Here is a 22,500-nt window from a genome sequence, read left to right on the forward strand (position 1 = left end):
CTCAAGTTGCTACAGCCAGCAGCTAATGGAGCCAGGCAGCTACAGCGCTACACTCTGCGGGCATGTCCGTGAGCCCCCATGTACATGCCCCCAGAGTGCAGCGCTGTAGCTGCCTGGCTACATTAGCTGCTGACTGGCTTCACCTCACTATGTGTTCACTGTGTGCTCTGTGTGTTTCACTAATTCACGGATGGGATGAATGCAGAGACCAAATTCCTTGTATACGCAAGTATACTTGGCCTATAAACCTAATTTACATTTAAAACATTTTTTTTTGACAAATGTGAGTTTCATGTGAGTACACCTGTAAACAAATCCATGGGAAGTCTGTGTCAGGACCTGTTTCCGGTAGGCAGAGAGAAGTTCGTCCCAAAGTGGAGTGTGTATTATACCCTATGCGCTAATCAATGAACTTTATTTAGCTGTGAGGGTGATCCACACTCGAGTTCACTCCGTAGCCATGATAGAGTGGGTAGGGATTAGTTTAGAAAGAAAGACCCCTGAGTGGTGTGTGTGTGTGTGTGTGTGTGTGTGTGTGTGTGTGTGTGTATGTATGTATGTGTATGTGTGAGTGTGTGTGTTTGTGTGTATGTGTGTGTGAGTGGGAGAGAGAGAGAGAAAAAAGAAAGAAAGACAGAGAAAAAGAGAAAGAAAGGTGCAGAAGTGTATTTGTGCTGGAAAGAGGTTAGCAGCACCATAAAAACAAACGTGTGTGTGTGTGTAGAATAAAGTCCTGCCCTCTTTGTTCTCTTTAGATCACATTATGTGAGGCAAATGTCAGCCGTTCGTGAGAAGCCTTATTTCCAACACTGAGCATGAGGGGAGCGCCACTTAATAATTTAAAACCTGAGAAGTTAAAGCTGCCACCAACTGCTGTGCGCTCTTCAGACAAGGACACCAGCAGCACTACCTAGTGTTTCAGCACTCGGAAAAAATCCCCACAAGAACTTGGAGGCTGGTGGTGAGGGGAGTCTGGTTCTCTCAAACGGCCTCGACTATTTACACTCCCACCGTGAGTTACTGGAGATCCCATGAGCAGCGCGGCTCGGCCGACCACAGCCTAATTGGAGGAGACGTCTCCCTCATGCCACGCAGCTTACGGAACATGACGTCAGGCAAAGGGGTCGTCACAAGACCTCTACAGCATGCTATGAAGATACTATGTGCAGCCAAACCCACATGCACACACACACACACACACACACACACACACACACACACACACACACACTGCCCGTGGTGTAAAAGCATGACTCTAAGCACGCTGGTGGAACAAAAACAACACAGGAGCCCTGGGGGGAGAGGCAAGATGGGCACGAGGTCAGTATGTGTGTGTGTGTGTGTTTGTGTGTGTGTGTGTGTGTTTTAATTCATCACATGTAAACAAAACACATTGAGTTTCTTGTGTCTAATGTAAGTTTACCTAGGGAGCATAACTGCGTACTGCGCATGTTTGTCTACAGGTGGAGTGCAATTGCAATTGCTACTGTTCTGAGATCAGAGTGGGTTGGTGCAGGTCTATGGGGGCCGACCCCCGGATGCCCTGTAAGATGGTGGAAGAGTGGAGTAAGTGGCCACGCATCTGCTTACCTGTCTGCAGGTGTGTGGGCGGCCGACGCCATCAGCACGTTCATGTTGGACACGGGCCTCAGCAGACTGCAAACAGACAGAAATGTTAAACACATAACCTGAGGTACCCTCACGCAACCACACAAACACACCCACCTTCCCCACACACACACAATAACACAGAAAATCATCACACTAGCGCGCACACACAATCTTATCCGGTCCAATCTCACACAGAGACACAAAGTTAGATTGCTGCTTGCCACTGCCAGTGTTGTGGCGCCCCTGGCCAGAGCTGATGAGGTTAGCCCAAGGGCTGCAGGAGAATTCTGATTAGAGGACAGGTCTGGGCTCGGGAGAGAGGGGGAGAGAGAGAGAGAGGAGAGACGGAGGAAGAGAGAGGAGAGAGGGAGAGAGAGAGGAGAGAGGGAGGAAGAGAGAGGAAATGAAAGAGAAATGAGGAGGGAGGAGGGTGACATTGTGGACGGTAATTTACGGGGCTAAACACAGCCATTGCCCCCCCCCACTGCCTCCCCTCCTTTCTCCTCTTTCTATCGTTCTTTCTCTCTCTTTCATCTGAAGGACAAAATCGCTGAGTGCTTTGGTTTGCTTGGGTGCCTGTCGAAGTGGCACAGACAGAGCTTCTCCCAGCTTTGCTCCGAGCCACTTTCTGTCTCCCCCTCTCCCCTCGGTCTGTCTCTCTCACTCAATCACACACTATCTCATAATCTTCCTCTCTCTCACTATTTCTCGCTCTTTTCCGCACCGCAAGCGTGTGCAAGGGTGTGTGAGCATGTGTGTGTGTGTGTTTGTGTATGTCTGTGTGTGTGTGTGTGTGTGTGTGTGTCTGTGTGTGTGTATGCGTGTGTGCACATGAGCGAGTGTGTTTGTGAGACACGTGGCATGCCAGGCGTGTGAAATGTGATGGACATTAACAAGGAGACACAAACTCAAAGATAAACACAAACACAGACACACACAAACACACACGCGCACTCACACACACACATGTGACAACATAATAATGCATAAACACTAACACACACACAGCCATATGCTTTTTAATCACACGGACCCACGGCACACACACAATTGCACACTGGCACATGCCTGGAGATGCACAAGCACACTCTCACTCACAAACTCTGATCTGCATACAAAAGAAAACACACACGTACACACACACACACACACACACATTCATACATATGCAATCCACACACGTTCATCACACATGTACGTTTACACAGGTATAGCATGCAATGCATAACACAGGCACACATCATGCACCTATACAAAATAAACACATCTATATACATATATACATTAGATGCACGTCCATAAAATGCACATACACACACACACACACACACAGAGACTTCCTACACACAGAGACTTCCAACATACAGAGAGTGGTAGAGAGATGTCAGCCCCTTAGATGGCGGTCAGCTTCCTTTGCCCTTTGAGATGCTCTGAGGCAGTCCTGAGTGACCCCCCAAACACACACACACACACACACACACACACACATATACACTAACTCACTTCTGTGTGTGTGTGGAGCAGCAGTCGACCGTCTCACATACACCACCACCGCCACCGCCACACGCCCCCTCCTCTCCTTCCTTTGTCCACTCCAGGTCTCCTGTCTGCTCTGCTCTTTTCCTCTCTTCTCTCTTCCCTCGTTTTTTGCCCTCTGTGCGCCTCTCTCTCCGGTTCCCTGTCTCTCTCTCTCTCTCTTCTCTCTCCTCTCTCTGTCAGCTCAGAAACTGAATGAGCATCTCAATGCACTGCAAACACTGCTGCTGCTGCTGCTGCTGCTGCTATCGCCAAGGAAACCGCCAAAGTCACATGGACATATGACGTCCACGAATCTCTCTCTCTCTCTCTCTCTCTCACACTCACCCTCTCACTCCCTCTGCATGAGCGTGTGTGTGTGAGTGTGAGTGTGAGTGAGTGTGTGTGTGTGTGGTGAATGTCTGTCATTCTATCAATCTCTATACGAAATCCCACTCTCATCAAATTTGTCTTTCATCCAATCTGTCTCCCCATCTCTCCTTCAGTGTTCAGTGTCTGTCTCAAAGATGGATGGTCCCTACCACATGTTACTGTACAGCTTCCTGGAGGTCTGGGCTAGTCTATCAGTGTGTGTGTGTGTGTGTGTCTGCATGCAAGTGAGCTTATTTGAATGCAGATGTGAGACCAGATGAGACCAAGTGTGCATAATGCATGTGTACATGTGTATGTGTGTGTGTGTGTGTGTGTGTGTGTGCCTCTGACTCTCAGTCTCTGTCTGTGTGCGTTGTGGAATTCGTTTTGTGCAGTCTTCAAGACCAGATGAGTCCGGAAGCACTGTAATCACAGGCAGGAAATGTGCTCTGAATTCCTATGTTAAGTGCAGCACCACCAGCCTATCTTGTAAAAAAAAAAAAATGCGACTTGGAAATGATGCTTGACAGTGTACGGAGTAGACAGGGAATGAGCCTCGAAAGGAGGGGGCAGGAGAGAGGGAGAGGGAATGACAGAAGGAAAGTGAAAGAAAGAAAGAGAGAGAGAGAGATTGGGAGAGAGAATGTGTTTGTGTGGGAGTGACAGGGATAGACAGAGAGAGGCATCACTCAAGATTAATGACTGAGTGAGTTCAAAGCTCGCATCCCAGTTTAGAGGCTTTTCACACAAATTAAAGTCCGTCCCTCAGTGTATGCATGGATGCATGGAGAAGTGCGTCATCTCAATATAATCCCCATCAGGAGCGAGACGCTCTGCACACACACACACACTCACACTCACACACACACACACACTGCCAGAACCACCAGGGGGTCCAGTCCAATCTCCTGCTCAGTAACCTGCACTCCATTACATTACATCACACACACACAAAATCAGACACACACTCCCCATAACTGCACACACAGACACACACACACGCAATAATCACTACTCCTTCTCTGTATCTCTACTGCTCACTCACTCACTCACACACACAAACAAACAAACAAACTCACACATAGGTAAACATACACGCACAAGCAAGCACACACACACACACACACACACACACTATTCTCTTGGGTGTAGACAAGGTCAGAGGGCAGAAAAGAGATGAAGAGGGACAAAAGTGTCTAAAGCCTTCAAAGTATCTCTCTTCCTCCCTCTTCCTCCCTCTCTTCCTCTCTCTCGCTCCCTCTCTTCCCCCTCTCTTCCTCTCTCTTCCCCCTCTTCCTCTCTCTTCCTCCCTCTCTTCCTCTCTCTTCCCCTCTTCCTCTCGCACTGGCTCCCTTTGGTGCTTTAATGTCTGCTGTGTTTGAAATGGAAATGGTTCACATCGGCCGTTTTTAGGACATGGAACATTACACCCTTTTTATGAAGGCACTTCAAACCCACTAAAAATTTCACTCTCACTTGCCCTCTTTGCCCTGGACCCACTCTCTGTGTAATACTCACACACATATACACACACTCTCTCTCTCTCTCTCTCTCTCACACACACACACACACACACACACATATACATACTTTTAGGCAATCATTATACAATTAACTACACGAGTGGAATGAATGTAAATAGCTAAACAATAAAAAACTAGAACATCTGAACTGCAGCCAAATATCACCACACCAAATCATCCCATGAAGCTCATGGGACTTCTGTGCCATCTGCCATCAGAGAATACACATACACCCTTTCACTTCCAACAGGGAAAGTTTTTTTTTTTTCAACTACAGGAATATAGACACCAATGTGGACAGACAGGGCACTCCCCTGTTAGGCAAATACAAGCTGCAGCCCACTGCCCCGCCCGCGCCCAGCACTGACCTTTACGTCCCTCTAATGTAATCACCGAAATTATTGCATTCTACTGTTTCTCAAAATCGAACTGCAATCTGTCAACATTAACTTTCAATTGATGTTTTTTTTAGAAAACAGAAGAAAGAAGGGAAACAGTGATGGTAGAGGCAGAGAGAAGAGGGAAGGAAGAGAAAAAAAAGGAAGGAGAGAGAGAGAGAGAGAGAGAGAGGGAGAGAGGAGAGAGAGAGGGAGAGAGGGGAGGAGAGAGAGGAGAGAGAGAGAGAGAGAGAGAGAGGGAGAGAGAGAGAGAGAGAGAGAGGAGAGAGAGAGAGAGAGGGAGAGAGAGAAAGAAACAGGCAGATTGAAAGATCACAATGACACAAATTCCCATAGGCAGATCGAAAGATCAGAATGACACTGGTCCCATTAGTCAAGTGTCTGTCTTTTGGATGGTATAAATAGCAACAGTCTGGCGTGCTGAGGCCCAGAGATAGGCATCCTGTCTGGACAGAGCACAGCCCTGGGGGACCAGGGGCCCCTCGCGCTCTCAACTGTCAGACTACGGGGGCCACGCGCCGGAGCTTTGATGGATCAGAGTGCTCTAGCGATGGCGACGCAGGTCCAACAGAATCCCACAGCCACAGAAGAGCCAATGGGGGAAAGTGTCTGTCTGCAACCTCAACACCACTGCAGAGGATGTCTGCATCTCTCTTTCTCTCTCTCGCTCTCTCTCTCTCTCTGTGCATGTGTGTGTTTGTGAGGATGTCTGCATCTCTCTCTCTCTCTCTCACACAACAAGAGAGACAAAGACACTGAGAGGAAGAGGGAGGGAGAGAGTTTCTGTGTATGTGTATTTTGATGCATGTCTTTGTGTGTGTATGTGTGTGTGTGTGTGTGTGTGTGTGTGTATGCATGTCTTTGTGTGTGAGTGTGTGTGTGTGTGTATGTGTATTTTTATGCATGTCTTTATGTGTGTTTGTGTGTGTTTGTTTCAGTAGGCCTTCATTGTGTTAACGTCAACTGCCTGGGGGCACAGAGACTAAGTCTTGTCTCAAACATTATGTTCAAAGCCTATGAGGGTGGTGCTGATGTGCTTAATACACTATTTGTTTTTCCCCCTTTGGAGGTTATCTCAGGGTTTATTTACGAGTAGTAAACTGTTTGTGGCACACCGTAATCACACTGGCGTGTTAGTGAAAGATGTTAAGGGAACGGCGTGATGTGAACAGAGGGAGGCACCTCTACTACACAAAGCAACCGAAAATAACTCCTAACAAACACCAGACTTTTGCTGCAGGCTCTATTTTTAACACGTGTCTGAACAGTGTGCCGGCTAACTTTCTCTCAGACGCCTTTTAATGAACTAAAAATCATGAGATCAGGCGCTGCAGGGATCAAAAATGGCTGACTCACAGCTCTTACGCCAACCTTGGGGGTTTTAGGTTGATTCTGTCGTAGTTGGATTTTTTTTTGTTAACAAATTTTTTATATACATATGAATAATTTTCAAATGTATCCCTTCGGCGAGATATCATGTACCCCTAAGAACCCCAGAATCCTCATCGGTTTCGGAGGAAAGCAAACACCATCATTTCATAAAGTATTCCCTCTCTTATGTGGATCTGTACACTCCTATGTGGCAGACACTGACATTCATTTTTTACTGATGCCATCTTTTCCAAATTCTACAAAGAGCCTGCTCTGAGTTTGGTCCCTCAGGGACCCCAGCGAGGTGTCCACACAGAGAGCTGTGTGCTGTGACTCAGAAGTGTCAGACACGTCCAGAGAGTCTGGCTTCATACAGGCGCCGGAGCACTGCAGAGATGCCTTGATAACACCTAGGATATGAGAGAAAGGCGAAGAGTGTGTGTGTGGGTGTGTGTGTGTGTGTGTGTGTGTGTGTGTGTGGGGGGGGTGTATGTGTGTGTGAGCAGTGCAAATTCTGTTCAACACCAAGAAAAAGCTGTGTCAGTCTAACATGCATGGGCAGATGCCACATAAAGGGTGAAAACACACTGCTTCCATGCGTGCCAAGGCAGAGTATTTCACATTCAAACTTCCACTCTGTCCCTCTCAAGAACACGAGCATGCTGTCGTCGTCTGTCCTGGCTCAGAGCCACAGACTAGGTCACCGCCGCCATCGCTGTTTGCGTAGTTTGATTTAAATGCCATCGTTTTAATTGACTCTCTAGGCAAAACAGAGGAACGAGCGTAGACACCCCACCTCACCCTTCCTCCTCCTCCTCCTCCTCTCCCGCTCCCCCTTCCTCCCTCCATAACGCCCAAATAAATGAGTGTTATTATTACATAAAAGGTCAGTGTAGAGAGGGGTGATGCTCCCATTCAGGCGGGGCCGGCCAGAGGGGCCTTTAATCATCTCTGATTTGAATTCAAATGAGGCCATCGGCGGATGATGTAACCGGAGAGGACACGGGAGCAACCGCGCCGGCCTGCCCTCTGTCCAGGGCGCGGCTCAGATGCGGCACCGAGACGCAAGAGGCCATGGCCCGGCGCTGGCCCGGTCTAGACTGGGCTAATGAAAGAGACCGGAGATAGCAGAGGACCTGGTACCAGGGTTCCTCCGGAGCGCCATTCTAATAGCTGGAGGTCGGTGACGTGACGTGATGATGGCTGAGATTCTCCTGACTGTTTTGAAAAGGTGCCATGAGAAAAACGAGCCCCGGCTATCGCTGCATTAGGACACTATTAACTGACCAACAAGAGGAGGGGTCAAGGTCATGGGAGGTCTAATATGGCCCTTTAACGTGGTGTCATTTTCAGTTATGTGACATCTCGGCCTGAATCCACCAGCCTCTGCAGCATTCACCACTCTAGTGAGTGCAGTCTTTGTCATGATGAATACTGTGTGGGGACAAAGGACACACGACCAATAGAAAGTTGGATTTGTTTATGAACTGAGTAGGGGTGTCACGATTCTCCAAGTCCTCGATTTGATTTAATTTTCTATTTTAAAGTCACGATTCGATTTGATTTTTTTCAAAAATATATTACTATTAATGCATTCCTTATATTTACTTTTTTTGCCTTTTCCTATTCTATTTCAGGGGACTTTTATTTTGAAACCGTTCCAACCGTGAGGTTGTATGGTAAACAGAACAAACATTAAGTACAGAGAAGTGAACATAGTAAAATCAAACAAGAATGATAATTTGATTGTTTCAGCACACTCCGACGAGACCCAATGTTAGTGTTAATGGAATATGTACTTAACAATGTGCATTTTAAGCCTTAAAGTAATTTTGGACCGTAACTAGATCATCTTTTCACTTGCTAAGTTGAGTAGGCTTAAGTTAGTGTTAATTGACGTGAATGAACGACAAAATACTTCCACACCGGTGATTTCAGAGTAGCAAGAGGGGCTTCAATTTCGGTCGGTTGAAGTGTATTTTTTAACTGGCTGCAGTCTAAAATTAGAGGAGTTGACGCCGCAGTTCAGCTCGTGTGTGTAGTTTTTTTGCGTCTTGGCAAACATGCAGGACGTGACATTGGGGGTGTGGCTACATTGTCCATTCTACCTTTGAGTTCGAAGTTTAGATTGAGATGTAATTTGTATCAATTTAAAAATAGATATAAAATAGAAATCGTGACACCCCTAGAACTGAGTGTGTGTGTGTGTGTGTGTGTGTGTGTGTGTGTGTGTGTTTGTGTTGGACAACATTTCTTATATCAGGACATAAATCCTGTGCAGTCTAGAGTATTTCAGACCCTCTGAACTCAACTGAACTGAGCGTGTCACAAGATGAACGCAGTCTGTTGTTCAGTGAGAACAAGTTGTTCTGTAGTTGCAGAACCAACAGCAGCAACTGGATGAATGTATCCGACATGATTAAATGACAATACAGAAACATTTATTCTCTCCCCACAGCAATTGCATTATACATTTAACCCTTTCCTACAGTGTTCTGCAGCCTCTTTCCCTACCAGGCCAGACATAGGAACATGTTTGCCTATGACAGAGACACTTAATCCCGATTACTGTGTGAGACCCAGGTGGGTTTAAGCTCCCCCTCTGTGCTGCAGTGCAGACTGTAAACAACTACATTAATATACAGGCACACCAGGAAACACACCCACACACCACAGGCTTTTTTGAAATACATGCGCACACACGGAGAGAAAATCAAATTGAGTGCCGTGAAATGGGCCAACGGCAGGTTATACGCCACTTGCATTTTCCACACTTTCATCCACCCCCTTCCTGTGCTCTTGTTAGTTAATCAGATTGACTCTTTATATTTGATACACCCTGCATAAAAAACAGGAGAGGACAACAACTAGAGGGGTAAATACCTGCTGTATTGGCCATGTGTAGAGCCATGCATTAGCCTGTCATGTACAGAGGTGTCCTTCTGTTCAGGGGACTTTGTTCTCCCCATCAATCTCCGCGTTTATGTGTCAGGAAATAAAAAAGGGTGAAAGAAGACTCACCCACGCTCCACACCGCCCCTGGTATGTGCGGTGCAGCTGGACCCAGGCTCGTATTTATGACACTTTAACTCCAACAGCGGTGCCACATCATCTGTTTCACGAGACAACACCTCTCCGCCGCATTCTCTGATTACATTTTCTTCCTGTCGGGAGTTCCGCCGATCAATAATCGCTTTCATACAGACACAGGAAAGCATCCCGGCACTGTAATAGCCCAGTCGTCGCTCTAAAGGTTTATGAACGGAGAGAGTGTGTGTAGACCCTGATCTCATTAATATCAGACTTTTTCTTTATACTGTATGCGCTGAAGTGTCCATGTCTGTGCATGTGTGTGTGTGTGAGATATTATTAGAAGCGTATCGTTTGTCTTTATTATTGAGCAATTCACAGGGTATAAGGCTGTGTGTGTACAGATCACACAAACCACAAGCACACAAACACAAGCACACAGAAAGTGTAGAAAGTATTCTGAATAGCACTGAATCACAATCAGCTGTTTACAATCATAGCTGAGCTTGAAATGTCTATGCCAGTCTGTTACTTTGAGATGGCAGAACTCATAGTTGGTTGAACCTGTCTGTTCTGCTGTCTAACAACCTGTTCTCCCCACCTGCCAAAAATTCTATCAAGGGAGGAGCTGAAAGACATCTTATTTACACAGATCCAGCATATCACGAGGAAACCAAACATGCCTTCCTCAATCAGCCATATTTGAGGTAAGGGAAAATCCTGTTTGACAGTTCCTTTGAATAACTTTAATAACAATTCTGAATAACATCTTTGAATAGCTTCAAACAGCTGGTAACTATACAAATGGCAAACATGAATAAAGCCTGTAGCTTTAGAGATGCACTGAGAAGCCTGTGTGGATAACGTATGTCACAGCTGAATGCTGAAACCAGTTTCTGACAGTAAGAGTGTTTAGGATCAGAGGATCACAGTGCATCTCATGTCTCCTGTCTTCGTCAACAGCAGCAACAGCAGCGATGCTTAAAGGCCTAATCTAAGAGACGAGTGTGCAGAATAAACACAAACAGCTGCCTCTTCTCTGTGACAGGCGGTGATTCGGCTGGGATAAATCATGAGACTGCAGGGGTAACTGACAAAGGGAGGAGGCATGGAGACTCGTGCTGCAGAATGTTCAGATTACCCTCAGTGAACATGTGTGTGTGATCTGCTGGGCGTTTTGTGATGTCTTCCAGAAACAACTCTCAACATCAATCTCATTCAACAGTCACTGCATGTTCACATGGGAACCATGAATATGCTAACTCAAGACACCATGCTGCTGCACCACCTACTGCCGCACAACAGAGGGTGCTAAAGAGCCTCCTCTTAATATGAAGCCTTCCTGACCTCTAAGCATCTACAGTGACATCCAAAAATACCAATCGATAAAGATCCCTGTGACCACAGGCAGACCGACAGCTAAATCAGCCACCCAGTGAAGGAGAAGTAGAGCGACTCACGTCGTTGGCGCCAGGTCGGGCGGCCTCTCGCTGACCTCAGGGAAGGTGGGCTGTGGCGGCTCCCCGATGGGCACACAGCCCAGGGAGCGGCTGATGGCGTGGCTCAGCTTCTTGGCAGGGGACTTCTGCAGAGGGCAGGAGAGAGACAAGACTTTGCTGCTTCAGCTGGGGCAATGCCAAATCACACACAACAGTTCCAATATTCAACAGCTCAAATGAATGAAACTACACTCACTTCTATGGAGATGAATCTATCACAGTCTATGGAGATGAATCTATCACAGTCTATGGAGATGGGTCTATCACAGTCACTTTGGTCTGATTCATGCAGATGTATGCAAGTAAAGTCTACAATTTACTACTATCTTTTATTGATGGTGTGTGAGTTTTTCATCTAAAATGTTGTAATTGTGAAACATTCAGAAGAGATAGTTACTGGCTACATTAACCTCTATGTACAATTTGTTTTGATCTTTGTATATTTTAAGACTTCATTTCTAGTAGTTGTTTATATAATTATGAATAAGTTGCATAGTTTAGTTTCTATTTTATGTTTTGTACGAAAAACTACTGGATTAATAAAGTATCTATCAATCTCTCTATCTACCTAATAAATAATGGCTCAGCCGAACAATATTTATGACATTGGCTTAAAAGGTCCAATGGAGGGAATACTGAGGGGGGGTTTATGATGAAGGTTCTTCCAGGGTTTCTTTTTCCACACAGAGCTACTTGTCTTCTCCTCTAAAGAAGTCGTTTCTTTTTCCACTGCTCCCAAGCTAAGTCCTCGCCACTTCCGCACGAGTCGAAAATAATCAGCCCTTATCGCTGCCGTCTGAGAGGAAGCGAGAAGTCAATGGAAATTGGATTGGGGAACCAGAGCGAAGCAAATCGCTTCCCAACATCCCATTTCCACCCAGAAGCTGGAGCTCTAAGACAACGCCAGGCCCCTAAAAAATTCAATCAATGGCGGCCAGCTTCTAAAGAGAGCCAACACGGCTACTAGCAATCTGGGGAAAAAGGGAGGGGGCAGAGCTGCCTGAGCCTTCCCTCCCACCTCGGCTAGTTCCAGAGATGTACAGTCAAGGTAAAAGTCATCTGGGATTAGCTCATTAGCATATGAGAACATATATTGAATACTAACTGCATTTTTCTGGGTAGAACAGAAACAGGACACGCGAGGCCTGACGCGTGTTTTCTGAACCTGACAACTGTTACACCTCTGGATAGCATGCACACGGGTGGCTGGTTATAGCATCTCAAAGCCCACATCTATTATCAGATGTATTCACTGTGGAGGCATTAAGGCTGTCTGACAATTACACTTATGACACTGGTCTTGAGAACATCATCTAAGCTTATAACTTAGATCACACCTGTGTAATTATAATGGAGTTGGTTGTTGGTTTTGCTTGAAAGGTTTCTTAAGAGCATATGGCAAATGCTGCTGAGACATTGTGTCTGAGATCATAATGGCCAATGGTCATATGTGTTCTCAGTTGACTCATATCCCAGGCCAAACGGTTGGACCTACCCAAGACGAGTGTTCCTTCATCTGGTGCTGGTTGCTGTGGGGACCGTTGGCATGACCACGCCAGAAGCAGCTTTGGCAGAGCTGGTAGCCGTGGCACTGTTGGCATCGGTAACGAAAGCCCATCATGCTCTCACTGTGGCAGTAAGAGCACTCCACTGGGTGGAAGACTGAAGGAGAGAGAGAGCGAGGGGGGGAGCAGGAAGACAGGAAAACAGCCAATGGCATGAGACAAAAATTGTGCTTTTAGGACATGGATGCCAGCAATTAACTACAACAATTACCTACATTTTAACCATACATTGTCAAAGCCAAACTTCTCAATGTTAGTATGTAGTAGTAGTAGTAGTACAATATTGCTCCTCATTGACAATGACATATATCAGATTTATATCTGTCAATACTTCTGTCAATGTGATATACGGTTAGGTTTGCCTTTTTGATAGGTTTGCAGAGATTTCTAAAAGTTTGTTCACAAACATTGTTCACATTGTCATTATGGGGCACTGAGTATAGACTGATGAGGGGAAATGCAATTAAACAATTTTGGCATAAGACTGCAACAAAAGAAAACAAAACATGCAACACAATAATATATCCAGTAGTAGTGTGACAGGAGTGGCGGTGGAGCTCACCGTTCTCCACATGAGCCAGCCGGTGCATGAGCGGCAGCCACACAAGGCACTGAGGGGGCGGGTCAGCCGTCAGCACATCCAGAAATGTGTTCAACTGGATCTTCTTCTGGACACAAGCCCACACACAGCACAAACACAGCGCTAAAGAAGGGCTTACTGGGAGGGGGGAGACAGCTATTGTGATCGTGTGCAATGGAGTGTGTGAGTGTGTGTGTGTGTGTGTGTGTGTGTGTGTGTGTGTGTGTGTGTGTGTGTGTGTTTGTGAAAGAGGGAGTAAACACAGATTGGTTAATGAGACAGAAGCACACAGAGACTGACAGAGAGTGCAGAAGACAGGTGGTGTGGATGAAGAGACCGTTAATAGAGAGAAAGAGAGTAATGAAAACACAAAATGTTTATGCCAAAGACTGCACATGCTTGAGGGCAAGAATAAGAGAGAGAGATGAAAACATGTCAGAGTGCATTAGCATCTAGAAAACAGAACAACAAATAATGTTTGTGTGTTTGTGTGCGTAAGAGAGGGAGTATTGGTGAATGAGATTGAAGCAGACATAAGAGACAAAGGCAAAACATAAAGGCAAATTGCTTATGCCAAAGACAGAATGTGTACCCTTGAGGACAGACATGGGAGAAAGATGGAAAAAGAAATGTGTCAGAATGCATATGCAAACAAACAAAACAAAAACAAGACAACAAATTAAAGAGTGTGTGTATGGACGCTGTGTGATTGGGCACTTTACCTGCTGGGGGAAACAGGTGCGGACAGAGTGTTCGGTGTAGCCAAAAGACGGCCCCTCAAACACGGCGGTGGGCAGCTTGAGTACCTCCCGCAGGAAGTGGTCGAACTTTGGGAATAACATCGACCCGCTGGAGTCAGAGATCTGGGAGAAGATATCTGACAAACAGGAAGCGATAAGTCAGACAGTCACAATTTACAGGGAAACAAATGTGCTCTCATTGAAGACTCTACTTCATAGACACACCTGATGAAATTAGTCTTTGCAGAGTTATAATGGCTATCATTTTGAAAGCTATTACCAGCTATTTCTATTATGTCTATCAGTGCAGTGTTTTCTAACATTAAATAAGCAGCAGGATTCTTTTAGAATTGTGCATTTCATTGTGCTTCTGATAGTTACATGTAGGATCTACAAGGTTTCCTGCATAAAAGAAAGCATATCACGTCATGGTGTGAATTTTTACCATCTAAAGTATATACACATCACAGAAAAATACTTCAAAAGGCTCAAAACCTTCAGTTAAGACTGCAAGGAAATTTGCGAATTAATCAAAGTCCTACAACATGCAATTTGGAATTCTATAGTAATATGAATATAAAAGGCTAATACTGCCCTCTAGTGTCCTCTCCCTGTAAATGCTAACTCCAGGCATTGGCCCACTGAGCCCACTAACCTGCATTGCCTGTGGGAGAGTTACTGGAGCTCAACAGCAGAACCCCTGGGCTTGTGCTAGACACACGTCCCACCAATCTCAGCTCTTTTCACTCTAACAGTCAGTGGCCATCATTGTGATTACACCATAAAGACACTAGAGGGTAATAAAGGCACTGAGAATGGAATTAGTGTCATCCTCCTCGCCTCGGAGGTCATAAACGTAGCCATGGAAGTAATACTTACAGCGCAGTTTATCTACGATTTTCCCTCCACACATGGTGGCCAGCATGGATTTCATGGCAAACACAGTGAGCTTCCCTCTGCCTTCACTGCAAAGACGAAACATATCTGGTCTATTAATGAACACTTCACTTTCACAGCACTTTCCAGCCACTACCCCCATCAACACATTATCTAATTGCATTGAGTGTTGGTGTATATGTTTACAATACATATGAATGTAAAGGAGAATCAATATGGACCCCAGCCATCCTAGTCATGGGCTGTTTCAGCTGCTATCATCTGACAAGCAATATCGAAGTCTTAAGTTTCGGACAACCAGAATCAGGAACAGTTTTTTCAACCAAGCAATAAGGCTTATGAACATGGAAACAAAGACCTGAGCCTGTGCCTGTCAGTCTTTGCACTACAACACTTTTCTTTTTTTCTCCCCACACAAACACACACACACACACACACACACACACACACACACACACATACAGTACACACACACTTTTTTTCGTTATTATTTATTTTTTGAGGAGCAAAATATTTATATTATACTTATACCCGTATAATGAGATGTAATAAAGACAATCTTAAACCTTGAAAAATAGTTAAGTAATGATCAGAGAACTACCATAGCTGTCTTATAACCATCATCATATTGAACCACAGAATGGATTATAAGGTATGAGGACCCCAATTATAAGGTAGGCCAACAGAAACATGAAAACCATGGCTGTGTATAACATGCCATTTCGGGAACAACCATATCTACTATCCACACATGCGGCTAACTCATAGTTAGCAATGTGGACACAGTTGACAACGCAAGGCTCACGCATGTTTGATGTGCCTTCTCATAGTCTACGCAAGCTACTGTACAAAGTCGTTTCGCCTCCATCGGAAACGCACGACATGGCACTTGTGCTTGAGTCGCGAATCGCATTACAAAAAATTGGACAACACATTTACGTATCAAACGTAAGTATGTATCAAACCCTCCTTGCGTAGCTGTGTATACTGTAGTAGACTATGAATCAGACCTTACTGTGCTATAGGGATGCCAAGGCAGCAGTGGATAATACTGTACTACTATAACAGTTAACAGGAACTAACAGTAACGCAGTCCAGCTTCTTGCTTGCTATGCTTTCTCCCCTGCCCCACATTCCTGACCGAACCTATCAGCAGTAGTCCTGATTAGCTGACCACACCTGAGGTAGTTAATTAAGTAGCCATAATCACACGGGGGGGGGGGGGGGCTTTCAGGGAAGAGGTTCCCAGGAACGAGACTGAAGCTATGCCCACGCGTAGCCTTTAGATACAGACATTTTTTCATGCATTTTGGCCTTCCGTCCACACGACAAGTCAGTTTTGGGTCACTGAAAACAGCTATTTTTTAAAAACTCCAGCCAAAGTGGAGATTTTCAAAAACTCTATTTTCAGTGAAAACTGAGTTTTGGGATTGTGACATTGGCATCTGTTTGATTGACATGTTATTGATAGCCTTTCTCTCAGCTGTTTTTGCGCATCTGTGTGGATATTATTATTTTATGATCCGATGGAGAAAAAATATATATTTTTAATATTACCTGGCTACGTCTGGACATAGTATGGATGGCCTACATTGCCCCTCTGATAGTTAATATGCTACATTTATCTGATCAGATGAGGGATGCAAAAATATGATGCATTTCCTAAGACCATGCCATACAGTATGTCTGAATAACACCCATTCACAGGGAGGCAGAAACACCTTGTACAGTTGCTGCACTGAAACTGCTATATGCAATGTACATTGTTTTCTAAAAAACATTATGTGGAGAGATAAGTGCTGTAAAATCAGTGTGAATGGCAAATGGTCTGCAAATATCCTCCGAATAGAAGCCCCTATAATGGCTATGTGTTTTAGAACAAAAAGGAGGATGACCACAACCAGCTGTACCCGTACGGCCTGACCAGGACAGGGCCCTTGGCTGGGTCAGTGTGGGGATTCCCTCCTCAGTAGGGCTACCCTGCGCCCCCTGCTCTGATTACCTGTCATAGGTGGCCACCATAAAGTTGAGCAGCAGGCCGATGCTCTGCTCCACGTTGATCTGGTGTGTGGTGGGCAGCCGCTTGTTGAGCTGGTAGTAGATGGACGACAGGATGGTCTCCAGGCGCGACACACTGATCTCCGCCTGGTGCTCCAGCGTGTTGAGCCCGTTGTCACGGAAGGCCTCGATCATGTTCCACACATCCACCAGATGGACTGGGATGGGAGTGGGAAGCCAAAAAAGAAGTGAAGGTGACAGAGAGAGAGAGAGAGAGAGAGAACAGTAGAGTATATTAATGCAGTAGAGTATATTAATGATATACGCTGATACAAAACCATACATTTCAAAACACACTATTGCGCTCCATTTTTTCATTGAATACAATAAGACATATAAGTAAGACATGAATGTGTGTGTCAGAAGAAGCTTCAGGGTGTCTGCCAGCTAATGAGTGCCTCGACTTACGGTTGCATCTCTTCTGCACAAAGCGCAGCTTGCAAGCTGTTCTGTACGTGGAAAGCCGGATCACATCAAAGTTTTGTGCCCCTGGGGAAATGATGAGGCGGGTTATTACTCAAGAAAACATCAAAAAGAGACTCAGAATCAGCTGGCCCCTTCTGGGCTAATATCAAACGACAGGAATACAACTACGGCACTCTGATCCAAGGCCAATGTTTTTGTCTCGCAAGAGAGGTCTATTAGATTGCTGAGGATCTTGCATTACACAATTTGAGTCTATCAATACTAAGATTACACTCTTGACAACACAGTTTACTGGACATTTTAGAGTGGGTGCTTCCAGTAACTACTAATTAATTGCACAAAGTGAAATGGACAGTCTCATAAAGTACTGCACCCCTCTGAAGCACTTGTGATCCGGAGGTCCACAGAGGACCAGAGACGGCAGGCTGCGTACTCACTCATCTCCATGAAGAGCTGCCTCTTCTCCACCAGCGACTTCCCGCTTTTACTGCTTTCTTCAATCATTCTGAGAATCACACACATCACAGTGACCACCCAGTTTACAGTTTCATTGGCACCGTCATTTGATGAGTATGAAACAGACACAGCATATGCCACTAAAGATGTGCTCATCGTTCATGATATTCCAGTAGCATTCCCCACCATGATAATAACTTGTTATCCTGTGATACAGTTGATGACATTGACAGCTCACATGTAAAATGAAAAAAAGCATGACAGAAGGAAAGAGTGACTTTTACTGATTTGTGTTTTTTCAAGCAGAGTTTACGTGTGGGATGTGCATGCCCCTTGTTTTTACCAAAGGCAGAGTTCAAACATAGATGACGAAGAAGGGTTCATGTGTTTGCATGGCTGTTAAGACTGTAAGCTAATGTGACTTATGGCCAAAAAGATAGTGGTAAATAGTATTATTTGTATGTCATCTTTTACATTGTTATATATGTTATATTATCGCAAAAAAATATGAAAAATGTTTAATGTGAACTTGGGAATTTGCCGTTTTTGTCACTTGAAAGCTGCATATCTTTCTTTCACTAGCGTCTTACACTATATTTTAGGCAAATACAGTTGTTTATTTAAGATTAGTGAGCGTATAGTTTAACCTTTGTTGTGGCATCCATGTTTTTCACACATTAACACTCGCGGTGGGAAAAATAATGTAATCACGGGGGCGTTCATTGTCATTCCCAGGTACCATGAATGCATCGTAAGCCTTTATGCTTATGGATGACCTCACTAATGAGCTCCATTACTTTTGATTTCAGATCCTGCTTATGTTTGCCGCCCATCAGCAGCTGGATAAAGTTCAGTGATGGAATTTAAAGAGACAATCGATTTTCAATAAAAACAAATCGATTTTTTGCCCAGCCATAATGTCGCTCATCCCTAAACTCCACATATGGACTATCTGAAAATAATTGAAATGACTATCTGACATAATGGAGTGGTTAATTGTCAGAAAATCAAACATTGAAAAGTACTGTGCAAATCTGACTCACAAGATACAGGAGGGGAATATGCATCTAACCAAGCCCCTAAAGCATCTTGCAGAATCTGAGCTACCTTAACAATGTACAGTAGCACTCAAGTGTGCGCACGCATCTTCTCCCTCATTCATAGTTCCATGGCTCTTGGTGCATAGAGACCCTGAAAAGCCTCAGTTCCCTCATCTCACCGTGGCTGAATGGGAAGGACATGGCATGATTGCTACTCGATTGCTACTGAGAGTCTCTCTCTCATGCCTCTTGCTCCGGGGCAGGAAGAGCACCGTCTTACAGATCCCATGAAACGCTCAATTACATTCAAATGACAGAGGAGACCCGGCATGTGTGGATAACATCTCATTAGACCTCTCAATCATCTGGCTGAGCTTTGCTTAGCTGAGCTGAGCGTGAATTGTATGGCACGACTACCTTAGAGGAAGGCTAAATGACCACCGGCTGCTGGAGACTCAGTAGTGGATGAGTCATCCAACTGGTGCAGTGAATACACACAGTCACAGCGCTTTACAAAAACATTTCAATTACATTTCTATTCATTTCAATTTTGCCGGTACAGCCCCCATGAACAGTAAGCATTATAGAAATCTGAAGGCCGAAAAGCAAGTCTTAGGTAACTGGGCAAGGAGCAATTCCTAAGTAACCTTGAGCAGAGCCCACCTCTGAAAAGTTTGGGGAAGCCTATGAAAGGTTGCATGCAGAGAGAGGGAGAGGCTCTGTGCAGAGAGGAGGAGGAGGAGGAGGAGGAGGCGGGGGACACAGTGGGAGAAAGGGAAGCAAGCTGAGCTGGTAACAGGTGGAGCCTCAGAACAGGAAGCAAGCACATTAATGATAATCTTTAGGCACTCTATGCTTCAGGCTGGGCTGTGTAATAACCTTTCAGAATTATCCTCACCTACTGTATAGACCTGTAGAAAGTTATAGCATATCTACTGACAGGAATGGACTTGTTCGATTCTTTGGCATGTATTCAGTTCAAATAACAAAAGATTATAAACAGTGTTTGACGGTTAAATATAATTGCATGAAATGACAAGGCTGTGATCAAATGTTTTATAAATGTATTATGAGCAAACAAATAAAAGAAAAAACTGATTAATAAACAGAAATATTTGTTTGAAATAATTAAATGCACTTGTAGATGGTACAATCATGGGGGGGAACTCAAGTCATCTAGATTATATTGGGGAAAAACAGTTTACCTGTCAGTGGGTTTGTCTCAAGGTAATTGATACATAAGGGGAGGTTCCTGTGAGAGAAATAAAAACTATTCAATGTTCTCACTTCGTGATGACGTTCCTCAGTACAGATCAATTCAATGAAATACACATATGTATGACTTCCAGAAGAGTACCCATCCCAACAGGACTTGCAAGAGCCAGTATAGTTTTTCACTCTCCTTCGGTACATGATGAACATTAGTGACTCGGTGGTGATGGTGACAGCGCACAGAAGCACCTCAGAATCAAGTCTCAAATCAAGAACACGCCCACGTGACCAGGTGTCAGCCTGCATCGCATACGCAGACGTGCACATGCACTAATTACGCGCAACGGGGTGCTTCGCTTTTAAAAGATGGATCGAGATATAACTGTAAGCTCCATCAATGAATAATTGATAAGCTATGCATTTTTAACATTCCCTTTTTGTACTAAAATTAAAATACAATGCATGCTCATGCATAGTAAACCAATATGTTGTCACTTCAATGTGACATTTCTGTTTAGAAATCATTACAGCACATTTGTCAAGATCAATCTATTCTGTATGCAGGCTAACGTAATTCCATGCACCTATGCGTGGGTGGCGACCCCCACCGATAATGAGCGGTGTTTCCAAACATTATGTCATAGCCTTGCGATAGCGACCGAATTCCTTGTAAGAGCCCACTATTGGCCATCCCTTCACTGCCATGTTTCATGAGCTATATTTGAGTGATGCATTTGTCAGTAAAGACGTGAATAGCTGACAAGATGTAATTGAAATGACTAAGAATAAAGATTGGCTTTTCCAACCGTTCCTTTGCCCGGTCATGACAACATCCTTTGACGTGTGTCAGCGTGAGGACTGCGAATGCGGTAGCATCGCGCGCTTGAGATGGCCCTGTCACACCTCCGCACAAAATGCATTTAACAAAGACTACCACAAAATCCACACGTCTGAATTAAAGAAGAATGATGATGGCACGTCAAAACCCGGCCATATTGTACATTTAAGTCACGAATTACCTCTCCTCCAAACGAACTGGCTCCGACACTACAGCACTGTGAAGACATTCAAGGGATGTAGTTATTTCTCGTTGAATGTATAAGCAGTTTTGGTGTAAAAATGTGCTTTCGCATCGCAAAAGCCCATCATGCCGTGTTGGATAATCATTAAGTAATGATCTTACCAGCAGGAAATCACGCAGGTTGCGCTACCATCATCAAAATCTACTGAAAGAGAGAAGTGCTCTTTGCTTCAAGGGAAGTATTTCCTTCGTGAATCATCTAGGTTTCGCGCCCTCGAATATCAAAACAGTTGCAGGTGTCAGACCCGTGTGTCACCACTCTTATTTCAACACGACTGGGAGTCGATTACACATCGTAGTGCGCACGCCGTTCCGCTTGACTCGGTCCGAGAGAACTGCGGTAGGCACCGATACTAGTGCGAGTGCGCTGCCTGCCTCTCCCATCCACTCATCTGTCCTCCTCTCCTCCACTCCTCTACTCTCCTCCCCTAATCTTTCCTTTCTTCTAGACGCCAGAGGGCAGCAGAGAACAGCTGTTTGATGGCATAAGGGTAAAGGCTTCAGAAACCTTTACCGACGGCTTAAATTGTTTTGAAAATTTGTGCATGGGATTTCTAAAATTGGTCTGCCTATATTAACTATTTAAGATACAATGAAATCAGCTGTAAGTCGTAAAAATATAATCATTCAAAGTAGTTTAACAAACTATTGTTTAGGGAATATTCCATTGTCTACTACAACATAAAACAGACAACAGATGATAAATAATACACTTAGTTGCAAGTAAAAATATATTAAAGTTCATTGGACATTAGCTGCTATTCTACATGGGGAGAACCTGCAAATGAAAAACAATAAACAGTCCACTGCACCACAAAAAATGAAGGCAAATTCAAAAGTGTCATTCTTTGTCATTTATTCATAATATTTGATGGTAAAATACACTTTGTTTACAAGTGCTGATTAGGACTGCTATATTACATTCATCTTTTTTACAGAGTCTTCAGAAAGCTTCCACATGAATATCACACACACTGGGGGAACAGGAGAATGTTAGAAATGCCCACAACAACCAACAAACACTACACATCTTCCTCCAAACTTTTACACATTCATCCAGCTTCACACGTCTACAAGAGGGTTAGCCGGTTGAGTGCTCAAAGTGGGGTGTGCAATTTTTGACACA

The 22,500-nt window shown here is 44.6% G+C and overlaps 1 protein-coding gene across 5 annotated transcripts in view; it reads right to left on the reverse strand.

Moving 5' to 3' along the window:
- dtnbb (dystrobrevin, beta b) overlaps positions 1-21,766 on the reverse strand; it is a 30,560-nt gene extending 8,794 nt beyond the window's left edge. For 3 of the 5 annotated variants that reach the window (XM_048228794.1, XM_048228797.1, XM_048228792.1), the window contains exons 1-12: positions 21,477-21,766; positions 21,313-21,348; positions 20,287-20,333; positions 18,023-18,090; positions 17,568-17,648; positions 17,104-17,317; positions 15,084-15,169; positions 14,187-14,341; positions 13,447-13,552; positions 12,815-12,981; positions 11,281-11,405; positions 1,591-1,656 (exon numbers count right to left, since the gene is read on the reverse strand). In XM_048228794.1, coding sequence (XP_048084751.1) covers positions 1,591-1,656; positions 11,281-11,405; positions 12,815-12,981; positions 13,447-13,552; positions 14,187-14,341; positions 15,084-15,169; positions 17,104-17,317; positions 17,568-17,648; positions 18,023-18,089 — 1,067 coding nt within the window. In that variant the 5' untranslated portion in view covers position 18,090; positions 20,287-20,333; positions 21,313-21,348; positions 21,477-21,766. The remainder of the gene's footprint in view (positions 1-1,590; positions 1,657-11,280; positions 11,406-12,814; positions 12,982-13,446; positions 13,553-14,186; positions 14,342-15,083; positions 15,170-17,103; positions 17,318-17,567; positions 17,649-18,022; positions 18,091-20,286; positions 20,334-21,312; positions 21,349-21,476) is intronic. The other 2 variants (XM_048228796.1, XM_048228793.1) reach the window with 2 other exon arrangements.
- Positions 21,767-22,500: the final 734 nt, after the last annotated feature.

The sequence above is a fragment of the Alosa alosa genome, chromosome 19 (genome assembly GCF_017589495.1).
Source record: "Alosa alosa isolate M-15738 ecotype Scorff River chromosome 19, AALO_Geno_1.1, whole genome shotgun sequence".
In the NCBI taxonomy this organism is placed as follows: domain Eukaryota; kingdom Metazoa; phylum Chordata; class Actinopteri; order Clupeiformes; family Clupeidae; genus Alosa; species Alosa alosa.